This window comes from Thalassophryne amazonica, chromosome 18 (genome assembly GCF_902500255.1).
Source record: "Thalassophryne amazonica chromosome 18, fThaAma1.1, whole genome shotgun sequence".
NCBI lineage: Eukaryota > Metazoa > Chordata > Actinopteri > Batrachoidiformes > Batrachoididae > Thalassophryne > Thalassophryne amazonica.
Window position 1 is genome coordinate 69,079,320 of NC_047120.1, and position 23,230 is coordinate 69,102,549.

Sequence of the window (23,230 nt, forward strand, 5' to 3'; positions counted from 1 at the left end):
TTTGAGATTTTAATTCAGTGATCTAAGGCGATGACTCGATGTCTTTGATTCCAGGCTTCTTCAGACGATCGATGGGTACCACTGGACTAACTTTGTGTCGGTGGTTACTGCAGATAGATGGTTCCATTTGAGAGAAAGCCAGGGAGCAGTTGTCTGTCCAGATGGTTGCCATCCAGGACCCAAGGCAGTTCTGTGGTGTCATTGTTGCACTGACGTACAACATCAGAGGCTGCTCTCAGTCTTAGTGAGACATTATGAGGTCCTTTGGAAGGTCATCCAGAAAATTCATATAAGTTCATATAGAAAAAAGTAATTTAAGCAAAATGTATTTTTATTTTTTCATATGATGACTGTTTTTAAGTTTTGTACTGAGACATAAAAACTTAAATGTTTGTCAGAAATCATTTGGAGCAGCAGCACTTTGAAAATCTGTGCATGATGGAAAAACTCAGACATCAACCCGTGTTTCAACTGTCACAATTCTGACAGTTGAACCAATCAAAAGGGACCTGTGGAGGTAAACTGAGAACAGGTGTGCTGTATCGTCATGGCTGTTCACACCGCACAGGTGGCTAACTGTAGTTGTGAGCCTTTGCTTCTTTGCTGCTCACTCATTTGACTCTGTGTGCCTTCTGCCCCACATTAGAACTGTCTGTCTCAGATACATCACTCTGCAGCATGCTGGTTTTCCCTCTTTGTTTTTCAGGACACTCTGGAAATGTGTGCACGAGAGATGGAGTTTAAGAGTATCTGGTTTGCCCTGTGCTACTTCCATGCGGTGGTAGCAGAAAGGAGGAAGTTTGGTCCTCAGGGCTGGAACAGATTGTACCCCTTCAACACCGGAGACCTGACCATTTCTGCCAACGTCCTCTACAACTACCTGGAAGCCAATCCCAAGGTTTTTTTATGATCCTTTGGATCCATGTGACCTGTTCTGGTCGTCAAGAGCCGTCTGCTAGAAAAGACATATTATCCCTCTGTCTGTCCGCTCCAGGTGCCGTATGATGATCTGCGCTACCTGTTTGGGGAAATCATGTATGGAGGTCACATCACAGACGACTGGGATCGCCGTCTGTGCCAGACTTACCTGGAGGAGTTTATCAAGCCTGAGATGATGGAGGGAGAGCTGTGCCTGGCACCCGGCTTCCCGTTGCCTGGAAACATGGACTATAACAGCTACCACCAGGTGAGGCAGACACGACACATTATTATCTTCAATTACACTTTAGTGAAGCTAGAATGCCATTAAATGAAATAATAATAATGACGATGATCATAATAAGTTGAAATGAAAAGTGCAAAGGAATAAAATAAATGCAGTGTGACCCACGGTTACAATAGACAGTAGTTTTTTTTCTGTGTATGACAAACTCATTTATCAGTACAATTACTACAAGGCTACGTTTGAATAACTACTACAACACAAAATAATAATATCAATACAAAATAATATCTATTTCTGTACAAGTGTAAAGTCTGGACCTCATTTTTAAGAGACAATTTGTATGACTGTTATTATTTTTCAATAAGTCTGCTACCAAATTAACAAATGACAAAATACCGAGTTGACGCTTGTGAAAGTTGTTTTGTATCACAAAGAAGCAGAGTATGAAACATTACACAGTGATGAACAAAGTAAGAATATCTTTTATATAATTTTAAGATCATGTAAATTATGTTTAGATCTATTTTTATAAATAACATTGTTACTCAAATCATTTGTGCGCATAAAGTTTAATACCATTGCCAAATGTCAAAGCTGCAGTTGTATACTCACTCACTCATCCAGAGGTGTTCCCAGGCCAGTGTGGAGATATAATCTCTCCACCTAGTCCTGGGTCTTCCCCGGGGTCTCCTCCCAGATGGACATGCGTGGAACACCTCCATAGGGAGGCGTCCAGGAAGCATCCTTACCAGATGCCCCGAACCACCTCAGGTGGCTCTTTTCAACGCGAAGGAGCAGCGGCTCTACTCCGAGCTCCTCATGGATGACCGAACTACTCACCCTATCTCTAAGGGAGACACAGCCACCCTCCTAAGGAAGCCCATTTCAGCCACTTGTACCTGCAAACTAGTTCTTTCAGTGTACTTTAAGTTCTTCCTGTATAATCTGATCCATATGTGATTTTAAAGTATGTGTAAAATCAATATTCACTACCAAGTCATTTAATTTTTCCAACATTTTGAAGAATAAATATCATTAGAGATGACTTTAAAAGAGTTTCCTTTGGAGATTAGAGTTCTTGTACCACCGATCATTTTGTGATTTGTGTTTATTAAGCAGTAATTTGTTTACTGAAAGTTAACTTTTGAATATGAAAACTAAATTCATTTATTTATCCATTTTCTGCCGCTTAGCTGGGTCCAGGTCATGGTTACTGCTCATTTAAGTTTGCCACAATTAGACACTTGGACACACACACAAAAATACCAGTGTACCCTGCCTCACACTCAATAACCACTGGGATAGGCCCCAACTACTCCATGACCCTTAAATGGAATAAGTGTGTACAGAAAATGAATGAATGAATGAATATATTGTGAATTTTCTGCTCTGGCTATGGCCAGATGGCCACCCCACTGAGTCTGGTCTGCTTCTGCTTGAGGTATTTTCCTGTTAAAAGGCCAAAGTTAAGGATGGGTGAGGTCTAAACCTTACTATGTGTACCCCACTTTGAAATGACATTTGTTGTGATTTAGTGCATTATACCTACTTTAAGAAAAGGGAGGAACACAGGGTAACATGTTAAAGTGGAGGGAGGTGCACACAAGTGGACTACATCCTGTGTAGGAGATGCAAGCTAAAAGAAGTTGGAGACTTTAAGATGGTGACAGGGGAGAGTGTAGTTAGACAGCATAGGATGGTGGTTTGTAGGATGACTTTAGAGGTGAAGAAGAAGAAGACAGTCAGAGCTCAACAAAGAATCAGATGGTGGAAGCTGAAGGAGGAAGACTGTTGTGTGAAATTTAGCGAGCAGATGACACAGACACTGGATGGAGGGGAAGCAATTTTGGACAACTGGAAAAGTACTGCAGATGTGGTGAGGGAGACAGCTAGGACAGTACTGGGTGGGACATCTGGACAGTGGAAGGAAGACAAGGTGACTTGGTGATGGAACGAATAGGTCCAGAAAAGAGAAAGATGTTGGAAAAAAGAACTGGGACAGTCAGAGAGATGAAGAAAGTAGACAGAAGTACAAGGAGATGCAGTGTAAGGCAAAAAGAGAAATGTCAAAAGCTAAGGAAAAGGCATTTAGCGAGCTGTAGAAGTTGTTGAACAGTAAGGAAGGAGAAAAGGACTTGTAGCGATTGGACAGACAAAGGGACAGAGCTGGAAAGGATGTACAGCAGATTAGGGTGGAAAAAGATGGTAAACTGCTGACAAGTGAGGAGAGTGTGTTGAGAAGGTGGAGGGAATATTTTGAGGAGCTTTCCTCCCTCTCATTTTCTTCATTCTGATGAATGAAGAAAGGCTGGATGATGTGGAGAGAGTATATCAGGAAGTGCAAGAGATTATAGTAAGGATGAAGTGAGGGCAGCTATGAAGAGGATGAAAGATGTTCAGATGGTCCAGAAAGTTGGTCCAGATGGCATTCCAATGGAGGCATGGAAATGTCTAGGAGAGATGGCAGTAGAGTTTCTAACCAGATTGTTTAATACAATCTCAGAAAATGGTAAATGGACTGCATTTATATAGTACTTTTCCATCTGCATCAGATGCTCAAAGCGCTTTACAATTATGCCTCACATTCACCCCGATGTCAGGGTGCTGCCATACAAGGCGCTCACTACACACCGGAAGCAATAGGGGATTAAAGACCCTGCCCAAGGGAAAAGTGAGAGGATGCCTGAGGAGTGGAGACAAAGTGTGTCAGTTCCTGTTTTTAAGGAAAAGGGTGAGAGCTGCAGTAACTACAGAGGCACAAAGCTGATCAGCCACAGCATGAAGTTATGGGAAAGAGTAGTAGAAGGTAGACTTACAAAACAGGTGAAGATCTGAGAACAGCAAAATGGTTTCATGCTGACAAAGAGCACTACGATGCAATGTTTGCTCTGAGAATACTGTATAAGTAAGTATAGAGAAGGCCAGAGAGAGTTACATTGTGTGTTTGTGGATTTACAGAAAGCTTATGACAGGGTGCCAAGAGAAGAGTTGTGGTATTGTATGGGGAAGTCTAGCATGGTAGAGAAGTATGTTAGGGTAGTGCAGGACATATACAAGAATAGTGTGGCAGCGGTGAGATGCACAGTAGAAATGACAGACTCATTCAAGGTGGACGTGGGATTACAGCACTGAGTCCTTTCTTGTTCACAGTGGTGATGACAGGTTGATGGATGAGATCAGACAGGAGTCCTCATGGACTATGATGTTTGCAGATGACATTATGATCTATAGTGAGAGTCGAGAGCAGGTTGAGTCTTGCCTGGAGAGGTAGAGATATGCTCTGGAGAGAAGGGGAATGAAAGTCAGTAGGAGCAAGACTGAGTCCATGTGTGTGAATGAGAGGGAGCCCAGTGGAATAGTGCAGTTACAAGGAGTAGAAGTGGTGAAAGTAGATGAGTTTAAATACTTGGGTCAAAGTAATGAAGAGTGTGGTAGAGAGGTGAAGAAGAGAGAGCAGGCAGGGTGGAGTGGGTGGAGAAAGGACAGGAGTGATTTGTGACCGAAGAATATCAGCAAGAGTGAAGGAGAAAGTCTACAAGACAGTAGTGAGACCAACTATGTTGTAATGTTGTATGGTTTAGAGACAGTGGGACTAACAAAAAGACAGGAGGTGGAGCTGAAGATATTGTGATTCTCTTTGGGAGTGACAAGAATGGACAAGATTAGGAATGAACATATCAGAGGGACAGCTCAGGTGGGAAGGTTTGGAGACAAAGTCAGAGAGGCGAGATTGAGATGGTGCAGAGGAGGGACCCAGGGTATATAGGGAGAAGGATGCTGAGGATGAAGCCACCAGGCAGGAGGAGAAGAAGGAGGACAAAGAGGAGGTTTATGGATGTGCTGAGGGAGGACATGCAGGTGTTTGGTGAGACAGAGGAAGATATAGAGGACAGGGTGAGATGGAAATGACTGATCTGCTGTGGTGCCCCCTAATGGGAGCAGCTGAAAGAAGAAGTGATTTAGTGCAATATAAATTATTTGAATTGAATAAATGTGATTAAACTTTAAATCAGGAGATACACTGATCCAGCCGGAGTTGTTATTATTTGATTTTTACATTATTCAAGGGGACTTATGTGTTGTTCAATTACGTGCTTTTCATTTTGTTTTTTAAAGATGTACATCGAGGAGTTCTTGCTCAGCTGGATGAAGTGCTTCATAAAGTGTATTCCACAGACCCCCATGAGTCTCCATTGGGGTTTCTCTGTGGCCTCCAACAAATTGAAGTTTCATTGTTGCTCCTAATCAAACTGCTATAATTAAAAGACTTTTATTTCATCACCAATATTCCCCATATACAGTGTAGAGCTGTTCAATCAATATCAATAGAATTTTTCCCCTATGGGTTCCTGGGGTACAGCATGCTGCATTTTCATAATTTTTTTTTTTTTTTCTGTTGTGAAGTTACAGGAAAAACATTTCAAGGTACACTGGAAAACGTGTATATTAGCAAACCAATTTTACAAAATCAAATCATTTAAAAAGATGAATGGATGAACGGTTGACAGCAATGAACCTGGATGATTCATGTATCATGAAATATTTATTAATTTAACTTAAAAAAAAAGGCCAAGACCCAACATTTATACTGATTTAAAAGTGTCTCTCAGTATGTCTGTCAGTGCTTGCAGACGGTCCAGAATCCCCTATTTCCCACGGGAATGAGATGCAGTAGTGAGTCTGACTTTTAATGGGGTGGGTACCATTTAGCGTGTCCTGCCAGTTATTGTAGGTGTGTTGGGGAAGGGCTGGAACCTTTTTCTATTTGGCTGCCACCACATGGCTAAGCTGGGAGTTGGGTGTTTGAGAACTGGCCCAAGAACAGAGGCTGTAAAGGCCTGTCGGTCCCCAGGGGGGCATTGGGCTCTCGCCTTCCGCCCAGCCATCTGGAGCAAACTTGCAGTAAATTTTGGAGAAGAAGAGCAGGGATGGGCTCTGAGGAGCTGGTGACTCAGCTGTTTCACACTTCATTCAACAACACAGGCAGAGATCAAACACATGGTCTACAAAGTGATTTTATATTAAAGACACATCAAAACCTTCATCAGGACGTTATGATTCTAACAGCTTTTTTATTTCACAAAAAGCAGCGCTGCCAGTTTCATCTGTTCTCACCAAAAACCATATTGTTACTCAGCAGCAGATGGAAAACACCACTTTTTCTTCTCTTCATATGGTAATAAGTAGTCAATCAGTTGATTCTGGGCATTTGTATCTCATCCAGAATTCTCAATAAATTCTCAATATTTCTTTGGTTCCATTCTTGTCTTTTGTTGGTATTAGTTAGAAGAAACACCCGTGTGGGAAAAGGATACTTGGAGTGATAGATCAGACAATCTTAATCTGAAATAATCCAGCCCTCACGAAGGCAGTGGTGCTGATGCACAGTGGCATCCAGGTCCAAAGTTAAGTGAATACCCGGAACACCCTCTCTGACAGTCTTCCACTGTTAAGGGATGGGTTCCAAAAGTCCATATTATTTTTTCCTTCACTTAAAATAGCAAGAGAAATAAATCCACATATTCCAGGTCCTCACATGGGTTTATTCTGCTGCAGTATGTAGATGACACCCTGCCGGCAGAGTCGCCCTACTTGTATGGCCTTCACCCCAATGCTGAGATCGGTTTCCTCACACAAACTTCTGAGAAGCTTTTCCGCACAGTGCTGGAGATGCAGCCCAGGGATGGAGGAGTCGGCGAGGGAGGTGGAATGACACATGAGGAGAAGGTAAGTGATGAAGTGGAGTGAAACTGAAGCTGCTAGAAAAGGACTGGCCTATAATAACATTGTTTATAATCTTCTTTTTTTATTGTGTCTGTGAATCAGGGTTTTCTACAGGAATGGTTCCTAACTCTGGTGATGGGTATATTTTTCATTTCTTCCTGGAGGGTATTTGCTAATTTTAAAAAGTTTAATTTAAAAGTACAACTTTAAAAACAGTCTTAATCCAGATTTGAAAAGTATACATTATTTATAGTTTTGGTCTTTTTTCCATTTTTTTTAATGCTATGCAAAGACACATTTAAAAAAAAAAAATTAAAAATCAGAATGAAATAAGATCACAAAGACAGATATCGTAATACAATCTTAATCCCACAGACATCTTAAGTCCAAATATAACACACTGAAAACACTGAAATGTTGTCAGTCATTATTTTTTTGGGATTAAGCACTTTTGCGCTTTCTGTCACGCATTTATGTCGTAAGATTGAACAAAGTCTTCAAAATGTTAAACAGGCATTTTTTAAAATGGTTCCATTTGGGTTCAATTAGTAACAGTTGACAAGCATCACGTTGTGATTGCGCTGCCTATCATTCAGTCAACATAGGCCAAAACACGCAGAGCATCATGGATGCTCATCGTTATTGGAAATCCCTGAAATAGATGATGCACCACGTTGCTGTGGGTTTACTGTGCACAGAAAATGTAGAAAATGCAGCTGCAACTCCAGCTACTCGTATACTGACAAGTTTCATACCTTTTTTTTTTATATAAATTCTGCGATGGTTTATTAAAATTTTTCGCACAGCTACTTGCCCTACCATCTTTGCAACCCGTGCTAATGTTGTCACCAGAAGTGCCTCGCACGAGCGACCGCTCGCGACACACTGTGCTGTGAAAACAGTGAATTATGTAAAAGTCATTCATAGAAGATCTCCTGATTAACTCTCATTAAACTTTACACAATAGCGAGTTCTTAACTGCTGTATGTGACAATACTATAGGTGACATTTTCTGTCTCGGCAGCACATCAAATTGACAAAAAAAAAAAAAAAAAACTTTCTGGCCCACTGTGTTGGCGGCTCTGACAGCGCCTGTGGTTCATTTTCACTTTCAGTGCGGCTATGAAATAAAATCTATTTGAGGATAAAAGCTCAAATGAATTTTCTGTCACTGAAAGTGAGCAAATCCAGCAGCACATGTATTCAGTGGAGCAAGTGTCACTTTTTAATATCATAAATACGGGATTGTCATCCTGGCTTTGTTAAAATGTCATATGTACTTACGGTTGTTTGAAACAGACTATTAAATACGAGTTGTGCTGTAGGCTTTTATTGTCTGAATGTCACGTACAGCTTGTGTGTTGTTTTTTTCCCAGTCATTTGAGGTGTCACCAACCAAACACCCCCCCCCCCCCCAAAAAAAAAAAAAAAAAAATCTGTTCACCCTATCTTCACTGGGCTTGCGCTATTTTGGAGTGTCGGCAGTATTTCACCGATTATCGGCTCGTTATATCTGAAGCTTTCCTATAACAATCATTTTCACATACATTCAGCATTATTTCATAATAAAAGGCAGGGGAAGCGATCAGAGCGCAGCAATCACACGAGCTGCTGCTGTTGCGTTCACTGCACCTCCGTCATTTCAAAGCTTCAGTAGCAGCTCACTGATTATCGCCTCGTTTCTGCTTAAAACTGACTTTAGAATGATTTAAGAGGTTTTACCTTTATCATCTGATGCTTAATAATTACATTATTCTCTTTGATAGCTTTCTGTGAAGAGAGTCCGTCTCAGGCGAGCTGCTGTGGTCCGAAATGCAGGGCGGACCAATTTTTAGGGGGGTACCGTTTGGTCTGTGACAGAGTGACTAGATACATTTAAGAGTGAGAAGGATGAAATGTCCTTTGAAATTAATTAAACCACTATTAATCTAAGTGCATCTTGTTTGGTGGAAAAGCTGTAATTAACAAATGGCAAATTTGAATTTTGTTCGACTTTGGTTTCTTACAGTCATTCAGTAGAATCGACAAACAGCTCCTGTGTCTCATGCGTTGCCCCTTTGTTTATGTATTTGTGTGTCATTTCCTAAATGTATTATGATGTGTGACCTTTTAGCTCAGAAACATGTTTTATCTGATGACAGCCATGCAGAACTTACCAAGGAGCTTCCCACTTTGTATTCACCGTAGTCAGCCAGTGCCAAACCTAGATCAGTTGTTTCAAGGATTCAAAAGAATTTTATTGTCATATGCACAAAGGAACATGTTCCCTGCACAATGAATTGTGTCTACTGCATTTAACCCATCCTAATTGCCAGTTAGGAGCAGAAGTCGCCATAAGGCGCCCAGGGACCAGCTCTAGATGTACATCCCTGCTTTAGGTCACAGCAGGGCTGAGCAAACCATGACCGACTCAAAGACAAACAACACACACGTAACAGACATAGGTTTTCCTTAATACCAATCACCTCAGGAGGTGATTTCATTAACGATCAGGTCACTCACTGACTCACATCAGGCTCACTGTCCACCCCTGGTATAGTTCAACCTTTGAACCATCACTGCTCCGCGTTTTGGTTTGAACATGGACGGAAGCCAGAAAGCCCATTACTACTGCAACGAGAACAGCTGAAAGCACTCAGAAGAGATTTTTGACGCACCTAAAACATTTAAATCAGGCGTTTAGAGTTACTTTGGCTTTTTTTAAAAAGATGGGAAACAAGACAAGATGCAGGTCGTTTGTAAAGAATGCCATGCTGCTAAACGGTATTGGCACGGCAACAGATTGTAAACCGAGCTTCAGCAAAACTGGTAAGAAAGTATCTCAAATTACTTTTGCCAAGGCGGTACTCTGTTAATGAGTGACTCACTTTAAGTCACTCATGTGAGTCATGTTGTCTAACTGTTTACTGTTTAAGTTCTGACAGTGTGATGAAATTGGCTCCACTTTGAGATTCCATGAATGTAAAGTGCATTACAAATAAAATGTATTATTATTATTATTATTAAATTTGAGGGAAATGATTCCTGTTCCTTAATGTTGAATCTGGTAAGTTTTCTGTTATAAGGAGTCAGAAGAAGAATACCATACTGAATTGCAGCTTCTTATTTTCTATTAAAATTTTTGGTATAATTGCTTTGCATCATATAGAATCACATCGTATTGCATTGTGAGGAATTGAATCGTCATCAAATACATATCAAATTGCATTGAATCGGGAACAGGGGTGAATCGTATCATCGGTATCGTCGTGTATCACTATATGTATCGTATCACTGGTAGTGTATCAAGGTGCATATCGAATCATTGTCAGTGATGAGATTCAGATGCCTACTCCAAACCACCCCACCTGAGCGGTCCTTCTGGTATATTTTTTCCTAATCCTGAACGTTCTTGTCACTCCCAAAGAGAATCTCAACATCTTCAAATGTGAGGAAACTCTCCCTCGTTTTTGCAGAATGACTAGGGAAGGGTATTGATAAGATTTTAACGATATCGATGCCATTATCGATTCTGCTTATCGATCCGATTCCTTATCGATTCCCTTATCGATACCTCGTGAATTTTGTACTAAAAGTAGGCTTTACAGGTTTTCTATGTATTTCATTGAGTCTTAAAGTAAATAAATATGAAATTGGTCACTGTATCCTTGATCTCTGGACATAAATAAAAATAAACAAAACGGTGTTTCTCTTTGAAGTTATTAATTCCGACTGGACTCTATCATTCTAACTTGACTCGGCAGAGAGCCGCGCAGCGTTTGGAGCTGTGTGAACAGAACGGAGAAAGATTCTCGTTTCTTTCTCGCAACAAGACAGGAGTCCCAGTTAGTAACTTTAATCTGCACAAAAGTAACTCACGATTGACATATTCAGGGATGAAAGTGGTGAAAAACAAAAAAAGCTGAGAAAAAAACAACTTTCCTTATTCAAATTCATTCCAGTAGTATTCTGCTCTTACTAGGATGCAGCAGTTTTCTAGTTTGGCAGATAGTTCTGGAGGAAATCACTGAAGAAATTAACACATTGAAAATATGGTTTGACCGAAACAAACTGTCATTAAACTTAAATAAGACAGGGATGAAATGGAGGCGTAAGAGTCACTAGGTGTTCACAGGAAACACTTATTTATTTATTTATGTATGTTCATTGTTAGTTGGTTTTATATTTTCTGTTGTGTTTCTATTCAGGTTCTTTTTGTCTCTTTCTCTAAAATTGTATATAATAATCATTAGATTATTAATATATAAACAAAATAAATTTAAGAAATATTACAATTTGAAAACAAATGCACCTGAACGTGATGACAGCTGCAACTGCTTAATGCTAACTTTTAACATTGAAAATACCATAGACATGCTAACGCGTTAGCATCGCTCCCTTTTTTAAGTTATAAAATACATCTATCAACTGTTTCAGAAGACCATAACAATTCGGTTTAACATAAAAAAGGTAAATAATACTCACAGACGTATGCTCTTTAGGGTTTTAGCGGGGGGAAATTAAGCGAAAGAAAGAAAGAATAAACAAAGCAATAGATCGAAGCACTGCTTCAGTCTGTGAACCACTGCTTCGTTTGGTTCAAGGTTCAAAGCAAAGCCGCACTGCAGAAAAGTTGATTACGGACCCGCTGCAGGGTCCGTAATCAGTGTAGAGAAATGATCATTTTCCTGACAAACACCCCCCAAAATAACGGCCACTCTGAAGGACCGATAACAGAATCGTTAAGCAAAAGCTTATTGATGTCGGTGGATCGAATAATTTCTTAACGATACCCGAAAGGAACCGGTTCTTGATACCCATTCCTAAGAATGACACCAATAACCAGATCTGTATCTGTATGTATATCTGTTCAAGCAGCTAAATTATCTGTATCCATATCTGTACTCATATTGGGCGGGGCCTAAACCAGAAGTGGGCGTGGTTTAACCCGAAATGGCTGGGTTCATCATTAATCAGTACATTATTTTAAATCTGAAATTGATATGGCTTGATCAGAAGTTGCTATATTTATTGTTTATTTGAAAACTGTTTACAGAACAGCCTCAAAATTGAGATTCAAATCAGTGTTTTTGATCACAAAAGTAAGAACCATGTATAGAACAAGTTTTTTTATGAACTCAGAACATGAATATTTGAATGAATATTTACAGAACAGCCTCAAAATTGAGATTCAGGTCAATGTTTTTGATCACAAAAGTAAGAGAACTATTTATAGAACAAGTTTTTTATGAACTCAGAACATGAATGTTTTAATAAATATTTACAGAACAGCCTCAGAATTGAGATTCAATGGTTTTGATCACAATATTAAAGGAACTATTTTACAGAACAAGTTTTTTTTATGAACTCAGAACATGAATATTCTTAATTGTATGAATGAATAACAGAACAGCCTCAGAATTGACATTCAGTGTAGTAGGAAATTATGAACTACTATGTATACATGAACAAGAGTTGTCATACTCAACTTTCTTTTTTATTTTATGATCAAACTGTGATTTTTTAAAAATGTATTTATTTATTTTTACTACCTAATGTTCTTGGCATTTTTTTTTTACACAAAGTTAAACGATATTCATTAAGGTGCGTGTGTGTGTGTGCGTGTGTGTCTGTGTGTGTGTGCGTGTGTGTGTATGCGTGTGTGTGTGTGTGTGTATGCGTGTGTGTGTGTCTGTGTGTGCATGTGTGTGACTGAGTGACTGTGTGAGAGGGAGAGAGAAAAGTTGTTCAATTTATTTTTATGAACTGCAGTGAGACAATGTCAGATACTACATGCAGTCATATTCAATAATAATATTAATATAGGCTACTTTGTGTGTTCAGCTGTATGTGTGTATGTGTGTAAGTGGTCTGTAAGACTGTTTATTTTTTAATGAACTGTGTGAACTTGGTAATTCATGCAAACATCCAGTGATGGCAAACAGGGAAATAATATGTCGGCCTTGTTCACTGTATTCTTCTCAAAAGCACCGCGTTCAGTACGAGCAAAGTTTTCCAACTGACTTTATATCACCAGCCAAACTAAGAGCAAGCAAACTGTTAAAAAAAAAAAAAAAAAAACCCGACCGGAGTGGAGGCAGTGACTGACGCAACATGAGCCGTTTGCAGCTCTGCCTTGTCAAAAGCACCACGTTCGATACGAAAGAAGTTCACCAACTAACTTTAAATATCATACAAACCAAAAAAGAGGTGAGCTGAAGAAAACTTAAGGAGTACTGACAGAGCAACGTGAGATAGAATCAAACCAAGCACAGAGAGAGAGATACTGTGTGTGTGTGTGTGTGTGTGTGTGTGTGTGTGTGTGTGTGTGTGTGTGTGTGTGTGTGTGTGTGTGTGTGTGTGTGTGTGTGTGTGTGTGTGTGTGTGTGCGTGTGTGCGCGAGAGGCTGCAGAGAGACATGTCTGTGTAGGGAGGGGCGGGCGCTGTATGTGACTGGCCAATCACAGAGCGTGAAGACAGTCAGTTAGCCAATGAGAATTTTCCTTCAGCACGAGCACAGATATTGACGAGTTTTACTCATATCATGCTCGTACTCGTCAAAAATGCTTTATCCGTACCGGATACTCATCTGAAACGAGTATCTGGCTCAACCCTGCTGCTAACCAAAGAAAAACACAAAAACAAGTGGGGAAAAAGCAAAGCGGACAGTTTATCAAACACACCAGCACCATCTACTGTTACTCACGTAATCTATAACGGAAACACAGCTAGTTATATTGTGATAGGTCACTTTGTTTTATCATGTAAAAATTTCTACCAGTATAATTGTGGATGGTCTGATATGGCACAGGCCTACTGAGCACACCTGAGTTAATTATCTGTGCTGGAGCTGGGAGAGTTCCAGAATATGCAGGGCAGGTGTTCTCCAGGACCAGGGTTGGATCACGTCAAACAATGTCCTGTCTCACTATGTAGATGGGACGTAGAAAATAAAACGTTATCTAGAATCGACATCTCATCATACTTTAACAGTCTTCCTTAAACCACCTAAGTCTGTTCAGCTTGCTCATGCTACATATGTTAGCATGCTGACTGTAAACATGCTTGCTAGTGCATTTGGATCTTTTATAGCATATTTGTTTGGTTTAATACTTTTATGGCCAGCATGAAGGGGCAGGACATGTCATTTCTGGGAATATATTCTGGTGCCATGTCTTGCTGCCACATCCACCTCCTGGATGACAACTATCCATACTAACATTATAGCAAGTACCTCATGTGCTACCATTAGCTTGAGTTTATTACTGTATGATGATAGGTCATTATTGTGATGTTATTACCGATGTTGTTAACGGACTTATCACCTTTTGATGTTAAACTATGGATGCAGTACAAAACAAGCTAGCATTATCATTAGTAACAGCATGTCTTCTTGCATCTGTTTCCTTTTTTTGGTATTTTCTACCATGCTAGCATGGTAACAAGTGCACATCCATGTGGTAATGGTAAACTGAAGCCTCTGAACATGTCACACATTCCTTTTAGCTGTTCATTTGCACGTAGATTTAAGTTTGAGGATGAGCAGTTGGTCTGTCTGTGAAGTGTGAACTGTTTCCTGTCTTCTTTCTCGATCTCTGACACACACTCTCATTTTTTTACACTTCATCAGGTGTGTGCCATACTGGAGTTAATCACAGAGAAACTACCAGAGGAGTTCAACATGGCTGAGCTGCTCACAAAGGCAGAGGAGAGGACTCCGTACCAGGTGGTGGCGCTACAGGAGTGTGAGCGAATGAATATCCTTACTCAGGAGATCAGGCGTTCCCTCCATGAGCTCAGCCTCGGACTCAAGGTGAGTCGACTGCAACTTTAAGGAAAGAGAAGAAGGAAAGTGATGATGACAAAATGTCACAAATCCTTAGAATGTGGAATCTTGCAGAAAATTATTTTAAAATGACTTTTTAGAGATAAATGTGTTTGAGGATTTATGTTAAACTTTAGCATGTAGAAATTCTCTGACTATAAGTACATTTTACATCTAACAGCTCGTTTTAGACGGATGTGGAAATCTGACTTCCTCCGTGCTCTAGGAAACGGCCAATCAGCTGGCCTGTGTTTCATGCGACAAGCCCACATGAGAGAGAGAGAGAGAGAGAGAGAATGAAAGGAGGCGGGGCAAGCAACAGCTCCTTTACTTTTAAAACAGGCACAGAAAGAGATGATTCTTCTCAACTTTAAAATGGATTAAAAAAAGAAGAGCAATCTCCTCAGTGTCTGCAATATTTTGACTGTAAATTCTGATATGTTTAAGACGTGTGGTAATCAGTACTAGTTTGCTGATGAACTTGAAAACACCTCCTACGTCTCTCTGCATTTGTGTGCCGCATTAGGGCATTAGCTTGCCACAAGCTTCACCGCACTCACACACGCCTGGCTGCCACTTTAATCTCATCTCCACCCAGAGGGTCCACCTGGAAGCTCTGACCGTTCCTCAGGATGGAAAATCATGTTGTCACTCCCCAGTACCCCTCTGAGGACACGTAACCGCATACTGTAAGGAATCTGGATGCCACATCATCTTCCAGACCCACACACGAGCTGGCTGAGTGAAATAACTCAAAGAAGATTTTGTAGACATTTGTCTTTATTTTTTTATTGGGATATACTTGCAAGATGGACAACCCGAATGCACAGACACTCAAGGTGGTTATGTAGAAAAGACCGATGAGGTGCAGAAACTACTCAACTTACAGGCTGCAGCTTGTAAATACGCTAACAGGAGCACATGACTTGGAACAGGACATCATCAAACACCACTTGGCTTAGATACTTGACTCGTTGAACATGACTTGATTTAACTCGACTGCAGAAGAAACACAAACACGATGCTGGAGCTCCAGTCATGGCAGGTTGCTGGTGGGGGGGGGGGCAAGCACAGGAGGCGGGGCTGGGCAAATTTAGAGGAGCACAGCGAGTTTACAGACGTTAGACAAAGCACATCCAGAGTCGTGACAACAGTAGCTAATATCTCCTCTAAAGAATGACAGAAAGTAAAGTACGTGGACAACTACAGACTTTATACTGACCTTTTGCCAAAGCACTAGTTGCAATGAAATGAAAATGTTTATTATGTTCATTGTTTTATTGTAACTGCAAACAATCAGCTCTACATAATCAGAATAGACAGCTGTTTTCAAGGACATTCTTCGGTATTACATGTTTTCAAGGCTGTCAGAAGTATCAGGATGGAAGAAAGCTTGCTTTTAGCTCTTATTGGTATTAAGTGATGTTTGAACAGATTACTTCTTATTTTGTGGGAACTTCCTGGAACTAAAGGAGTTTTTTTTTTTTTTTTTTTTTTTTTACTTCTGTGTTGCTGCATGTCTGTGTCACTTTTGGCTGATGCAAAGAAGAGATTTATGGGTAATTGATTAACGCAGAGGCTTTTTTTTTTAAATTGTGCATTGACATTCTCCTCCACCAGTTACAATAGAACATTGTTTCTGCTGCACGATGAACTTGAACCGCGACGTTTATGTCAACATGTAGAAGAATTTGAGCAGACAGTTTAATGCTGGACTACAAGTATTTTCAATAATTTTGAGACTTGTAATGGCAGTTTTATAGCTGAATCATTCATTCATTTTCCGGACCTTCTTTGTCCTGTTATGGGTCATGGGGGGGGTAGCTGGAGCTTATCCCTGTGGTCAGTGCCAAATTCAGGTGCTCTCTAACTCACACCTATATTCACTTTCATAGTTTCCAGTCCACAACATGTCTCCAGGAGAGATAAAGTGGTAAAGTGCTAACAAGCTGAAAACACCTGGGTGCTTCTTCTGGGATTCTTCTACACATCACTCTCTGCTAGTCCATGTGACTAGTCCATTTGACTAGTCCATGTGACTAGTCTGTGTGACTAGTCTGTGTAACTAGTCTGTGCCCCCAGTGGTGAACTATCAAGGCGGTGCCGACATGCTGCAGTGCAGAAATAAATAACAGGCTAGATCAGCATCGGGCATCCACACATTTTGAGAACCACTATTCCAGCAGGGAAAAGGTCCAAACCATTGGCTACCGGCCTGAACTATAAAATAAATGACCTTCGAGTGAACCGACCCTCATTTAGCAGCAGATAAACTTGAGTTATGCTGAATACCTGTGATTCACACCAAAGTGGAAACGACCGGCTGCTGCATTTATATTCAGGAATAATAACGAAGCATTTCTGTTTGTCAGACGCCCAGTCTTAAGAATGACTCAGAGATCTTACAGAGAGGCAGAAAGAAGTGAGACGTCTGTGCGTTTTGTGTCAAGCCTGACTGAGTCGCGTGTTAACAACTACTGGGGAAAAAAGAGTGAGGGGGGGGGAAACTGTGTAAAACTGTCAGACGTTATGAGGCTTCGATCTACTGACACTACAAGCCTCAATAAAGCGGCTCAGTGATTTCAAAGGCTCGTCGTCTACTGTACCAGCAAATGGAATCATATTTTGCCTTTATAGTGGAATAAATAGGAACTATCAGAATGTTAGCCTTGGTGAGATGATTCTGTTTCAGGGCCGTGTTGTAACAAGTACGCTGCAGCTGAATTGGTGGATTAGAATTTGTTTTTAGTGAGTGTCACATCTGTGTGTGTCAGCCGTACATCAGCTACAGGATCAGTGTTTGAAGGACGCCGTGTTTGCATGTTGCACCATTTTCTGGTGCGCTGTCCTCGTTACTCTCCACCTCCTCTCTTGGTACATTATCTGGTGGCTTCATGTTTATGTGAGAATTGGTGGCTTTCTTTTGGACACCTTGCGAGGCTGAGAGATGTCCCTTCCAGTGCGTAGCTGCTGAGACAGAGCAAAACAACACAAGTGTTGCTGTTAATCCTGTTAACATTCACAAATCAATAAGGAGCTCATCAGTATGGAAAACAAAAGGGGAAACGATGGCCGGCTGAGAGCCCGCCTGATCACAAGGAGGATGAAAGATAAATTAGATAACAGATTTAATTAATATCCTCATGTTGCTAGAAAATGTAAAGTAAATGAAGTGATGTGACTTTTAACTGTTGGTCTCACCATCCAGGGAGAATTAACTATGACCAGTGACATGGAGAACCTCCAGAACTCCATTTTCCTGGACCTGGTACCAGAAACGTGGAGTAAGCTGGCTTACCCGTCCATGTCCAGTCTGTCTGTATGGTTTACAGACCTTCTGGCCCGGATCAAGCAGCTGGATGTGTGGACGACAGACTTCGTCTTGCCCTCTGTGGTGTGGCTGACTGGCTTCATCAACCCTCAGTCCTTCCTGACAGCCATCATGCAGACAACGGCACGAAGGTACAGAGGAGCAAGTTTGCGTGGTTTAATGTTTAATATCTGGTGGATCCAGAAGCTGTTACTGTGTGTCAACGACAGGAACGAGTGGCCTCTGGACAGGATGTGTCTGCAGTGCAACGTTACCAAAAAAAATCTAGAAGACTTTAGTTCTCCACCTCGCGAGGGGGCCTATGTTCATGGCCTCTACATGGAGGGTGCACGCTGGGACACGCAGGTAAATCAGAAGAATTTGTCTTTTTAAATACTGTATGAAGTAGTCAGACTGGTCCTCCAATCCTATATTAACCCTAAGGGCCCCTTCACACATAACATCAATCAATCAATCAATCAATTTTATTTATATAGCGCCAAATCACAACAAACAGTTGCCCCAAGGCGCTTTATATTGTAAGGCAAGGCCATACAATAATTACGTAAAAACCCCAACGGTCAAAACGACCGAGCAAGCACTTGGCGACAGTGGGAAGGAAAAACTCCCTTTTAACAGGAAGAAACCTCCAGCAGAACCAGGCTCAGGGAGGGGCAGTCTTCTGCTAGGACTGGTTGGGGCTGAGGGAGAGAACCAGGAAAAAGACATGCTGTGGAGGGGAGCAGAGATCAATCACTAATGATTAAATGCAGAGTGGTGCATACAGAGCAAAAAGAGAAAGAAACACTCAGTGCATTATGGGAACCTCCCAGCAGTCTAAGTCTATAGTCAGGGTCACCTGATCCAGCCCTAACTATAAGCTTTAGCAAAAAGGAAAGTTTTAAGCCTAATCTTAAAAGTAGAGAGGGTGTCTGTCTCCCTGATCTGAATTGGGAGCTGGTTCCACAGGAGAGGAGCCTCTGGCTTCATGGATAGATAAAGCTGGGTATCATCTGTGCAACAATGAAAATTTAAGCAATGCCGTCTAATAATACTGCCTAAGGGAAGCATGTATAAAGTGAATAAAATTGGTCCTAGCACAGATCCTTGTGGAACTCCATAATTAACCTTAGTCTGTGAAGAAGATTCCCCATTTACATGAACAAATTGTAATCTATTAGATAAATATGATTCAAACCACCACAGCGCAGTGCCTTTAATACCTATGGCATGCTCTAATCTCTGTAATAAAATTTTATGGTCAACAGTATCAAAAGCAGCACTGAGGTCTAACAGAAAAAGTACAGAGATGAGTCCACTGTCTGAGGCCATAAGAAGATCATTTGTAACCTTCACTAATGCTGTTTCTGTACTATGATGAATTCTAAAACCTGACTGAAACTCTTCAAATAGACCATTCTTCTGCAGATGATCAGTTAGCTGTTTTACAACTACCCTTTCAAGAATTTTTGAGAGAAAAGGAAGGTTGGAGATTGGCCTATAATTAGCTAAGATAGCTGGGTCAAGTGATGGATTTTTAAGTAATGGTTTAATTACTGCCACCTTAAAAGCCTGTGGTACATAGCCAACTAATAAAGATAGATATTTAAGATCGAAGCATTAAATAATGGTAGGGCTTCCTTGAGCAGCCTGGTAGGAATGGGGTCTAATAGACATCTTGATGGTTTGGATGAAGTAAGTAATGAAAATAACTCAGACAGAACAATCGGAGTGAAAGAGTCTAACCAAATACCGGCATCACTGAAAGCAGCCAAAGATAACGATACGTCTTTGGGATGGTTATGAGTAATTTGTTCTCTAATAGTTAAAATTTTATTAGCAAAGAAAGTCATGAAGTCATTACTAGTTAAAGTTAAAGGAATACTCGGCTCAATAGAGCTCTGACTCTTTGTCAGCCTGGCTACAGTGCTGAAAAGAAACCTGGGGTTGTTCTTATTTTCTTCAATTAGTGATGAGTAGTAAGATGTCCTAGCTTTACGGAGGGCTTTTTTATAGAGCAACAGACTCTTTTTCCAGGCTAAGTGAAGATCTTCTAAATTAGTAAGATGCCATTTCCTCCCCAACTTACGGGTTATCTGCTTTAAGCTGCGAGTTTGTGAGTTATACCACAGAGTCAGGCACTTCTGATTTAAAGCTCTCTTTTTCAGAGGAGCTACAGCATCCAAAGTTGTCTTCAATGAGGATGTAAAACTATTGACGAGATACTCTATCTCACTTACAGAGTTTAGGTAGCTACTCTGCACTGTGTTGGTATATGGCATTAGAGAACATAAAGAAGGAATCATATCCTTAAACCTAGTTACAGTGCTTTCTGAAAGACTTCTAGTGTAATGAAACGTATTCCCCACTGCTGGGTAGTCCATCAGAGTAAATGTAAATATTAAGAAATGATCAGACAGAAGGGAGTTTTCAGGGAATACTGTTAAATCTTCAGTTTTCATACCATAAGTCAGAACAAGATCTAAGATATGATTAAAGTGGTGGGTGGACCCATTTACATTTTGAGCAAAGCCAATTGAGTCTAATAATAGATTAAGTGCAGTGTTGAGGCTGTCATTCTCAGCATCTGTGTGGATGTTAAAATCGCCCACTATAATTATCTTATCTGAGCTAAGCACTAAGTCAGACAAAAGGTCTGAAAATTCACAGAGAAACTCACAGTAACGACCAGGTGGACGATAGATAATAACAAATAAAACTGGTTTTTGGGACTTCCAATTTGGATGGACAAGACTAAGAGTCAAGCTTTCAAATGAATTAAAGCTCTGTCTGGGTTTTTGATTAATTAATAAGCTGGAATGGAAGATTGCTGCTAATCCTCCGCCTCGGCCCGTGCTACGAGCATTCTGGCAGTTAGTGTGACTCGGGGGTGTTGACTCATTTAAACTAACATATTCATCCTGCTGTAACCAGGTTTCTGTAAGGCAGAATAAATCAATATGTTGATCAATTATTATATCATTTACTAACAGGGACTTAGAAGAGAGAGATCTAATGTTTAATAGACCACATTTAACTGTTTTAGTCTGTGGTGCAGTTGAAGGTGCTATATTATTTTTTCTTTTTGAATTTTTATGCTTAAATAGATTTTTGCTGGTTATTGGTGGTCTGGGAGCAGGCACCGTCTCTACGGGGATGGGGTAATGAAGGGATGGCAGGGGGAGAGAAGCTGCAGAGAGGTGTGTAAGACTACAACTCTGCTTCCTGGTCCCAACCCTGGATAGTCACGGTTTGGAGGATTTAAGAAAATTGGCCAGATTTCTAGAAATGAGAGCTGCTCCATCCAAAGTGGGATGGATGCCGTCTCTCCTAACAAGACCAGGTTTTCCCCAGAAGCTTTGCCAATTATCTATGAAGCCCACCTCATTTTTTGGACACCACTCAGACAGCCAGCAATACAAGGAGAACATGCGGCTAAACATGTCACTCCCGGTCTGATTGGGGAGGGGCCCAGAGAAAACTACAGAGTCCGACATTGTTTTTGCAAAGTTACACACCGATTCAATGTTAATTTTAGTGACCTCCGATTGGCGTAACCGGGTGTCATTACTGCCGACGTGAATTACAATCTTACCAAATTTACGCTTAGCCTTAGCCAGCAGTTTCAGATTTCCTTCAATGTCGCCTGCTCTGGCCCACGGAAGACAATTGACTATGGTTGCTGGTGTCGCTAACTTCACATTTCTCAAAACAGAGTCACCAATAACCAGAGTTTGTTCCTCGGCGGGTGTGTCGTCGAGTGGGGAAAAACGGTTAGAAATGTGAACGGGTTGGCGGTGTACACGGGGCTTCTGTTTAGAACTACGCTTCCTCCTCACAGTCACCCAGTCGGCCTGCTTTCCCGGCTGCTTGGGATCTGCCAGAGGGAAACTAACGGCGGCTAAGCTACCTTGGTCCGCACCGACTACAGGGGCCTGGCTAGCTGTAGAATTTTCCACAGTGCAGAGCCGAGTCTCCAATTCGCCCAGCCTGGCCTCCAAAGCTACAAATAAGCTACATTTATTACAAGTACCATTACCGCTAAAGGAGGCCGAGGCAAAACACCACTGTGCTCCGGAACGGGAAGTGATACAATACCGCAGTGAGAGCCAACCACCCCAACCAACCAACATGATTGAAGCCGACTAGCACACGAAGGAGGAATTGCATGCCATTTGTGAAAATTTGGAGCCGACTCAAATGCCTCGTACACCTGTCGCTATAACCATTCATGCACACAAGTGGCCGAATGACAGCGAATGGCGTGCACGTGCCCATTCGACCCCTCCCTCGGCAGGTGTTGGCCAAATTCCAGGTGCCAAACATGAACATCTAACACTGCTCACCGGGCACTTAGAAAAGGCGTGGCTATTCACACACCTGGCACGATAGTAGACAGCAGGCGACCTCATTCGAGCTGTCTGTGAAAAGTGCCTAAGTGCCCCACGATTATGGTGTTGCCAAGCAACACACATTGGGTGTAACTGGGCTGAACCCCTCCCCTCACACACACACACACAGTGCGCTGCTGGGACAGCTGACAGTTGTGCACTGCACCTCAGCTGGTGAACACGCAATGCACATGTGTGTGCGGGCACATAAGGGTGAAGGCGTAAACTCATTCATGTCTGATCGCTTTGCTCTGGACATACAACATCTGTCAGCTGACCACCGACTGACTGACAGCTGGACCTCACTGTGCACGCAAGGTGTTACATTACAGACACAGACAGATAATGGACAAAAATAATAATACATACATTAAATTAAAATCACAGAACAAAGCAACAGAGAGTGAGCCTTTTTTCTGTGAGCTGACGACGTCCGCAGACAGAGGCCTGCGTGTCCCCCTGCGACGTGCAGCTGTTCAGATAGCTGTGCTCGCAAGTCACAGCTGGCGAACACCTGTACTGGCTTGTAGAAAATGTCCTGGCATATCTTTGCCGTGAGGCGCGGACGTCGGCATGCTGTCCGCACGGGGAAATAAATTAAAACATAGCGCTTCAGCTGACCGCCACATCAGCGCACCGCAACACTAGTGAATATCATGCCATGCAGAAAATCACCATGAGGCGCATGTCACTGTGGGAATTCCCCACATTGTAAGAGTTAAAACACATATCACATGTGTAACGTGGGCATCAGCGGATCACTGCGCTCTGGACACGCCATGCGGGATGATGCATTCATGACTGATGTCTTCATGAGAGGAGCGCATCAGGTAATT

The 23,230-nt window shown here is 41.5% G+C and overlaps 1 protein-coding gene across 1 annotated transcript in view; it reads left to right on the forward strand.

The window, feature by feature from the left end:
• The window catches only part of dnah9 (dynein, axonemal, heavy chain 9), a 396,633-nt gene that overhangs the window by 368,380 nt on the left and 5,023 nt on the right, over positions 1-23,230 (forward strand). The window contains exons 72-77 of the mRNA XM_034193818.1: positions 707-898; positions 995-1,186; positions 6,722-6,892; positions 14,499-14,681; positions 17,902-18,155; positions 18,234-18,369. Of these exons, the coding sequence (XP_034049709.1) occupies positions 707-898; positions 995-1,186; positions 6,722-6,892; positions 14,499-14,681; positions 17,902-18,155; positions 18,234-18,369 (1,128 nt within the window). The remainder of the gene's footprint in view (positions 1-706; positions 899-994; positions 1,187-6,721; positions 6,893-14,498; positions 14,682-17,901; positions 18,156-18,233; positions 18,370-23,230) is intronic.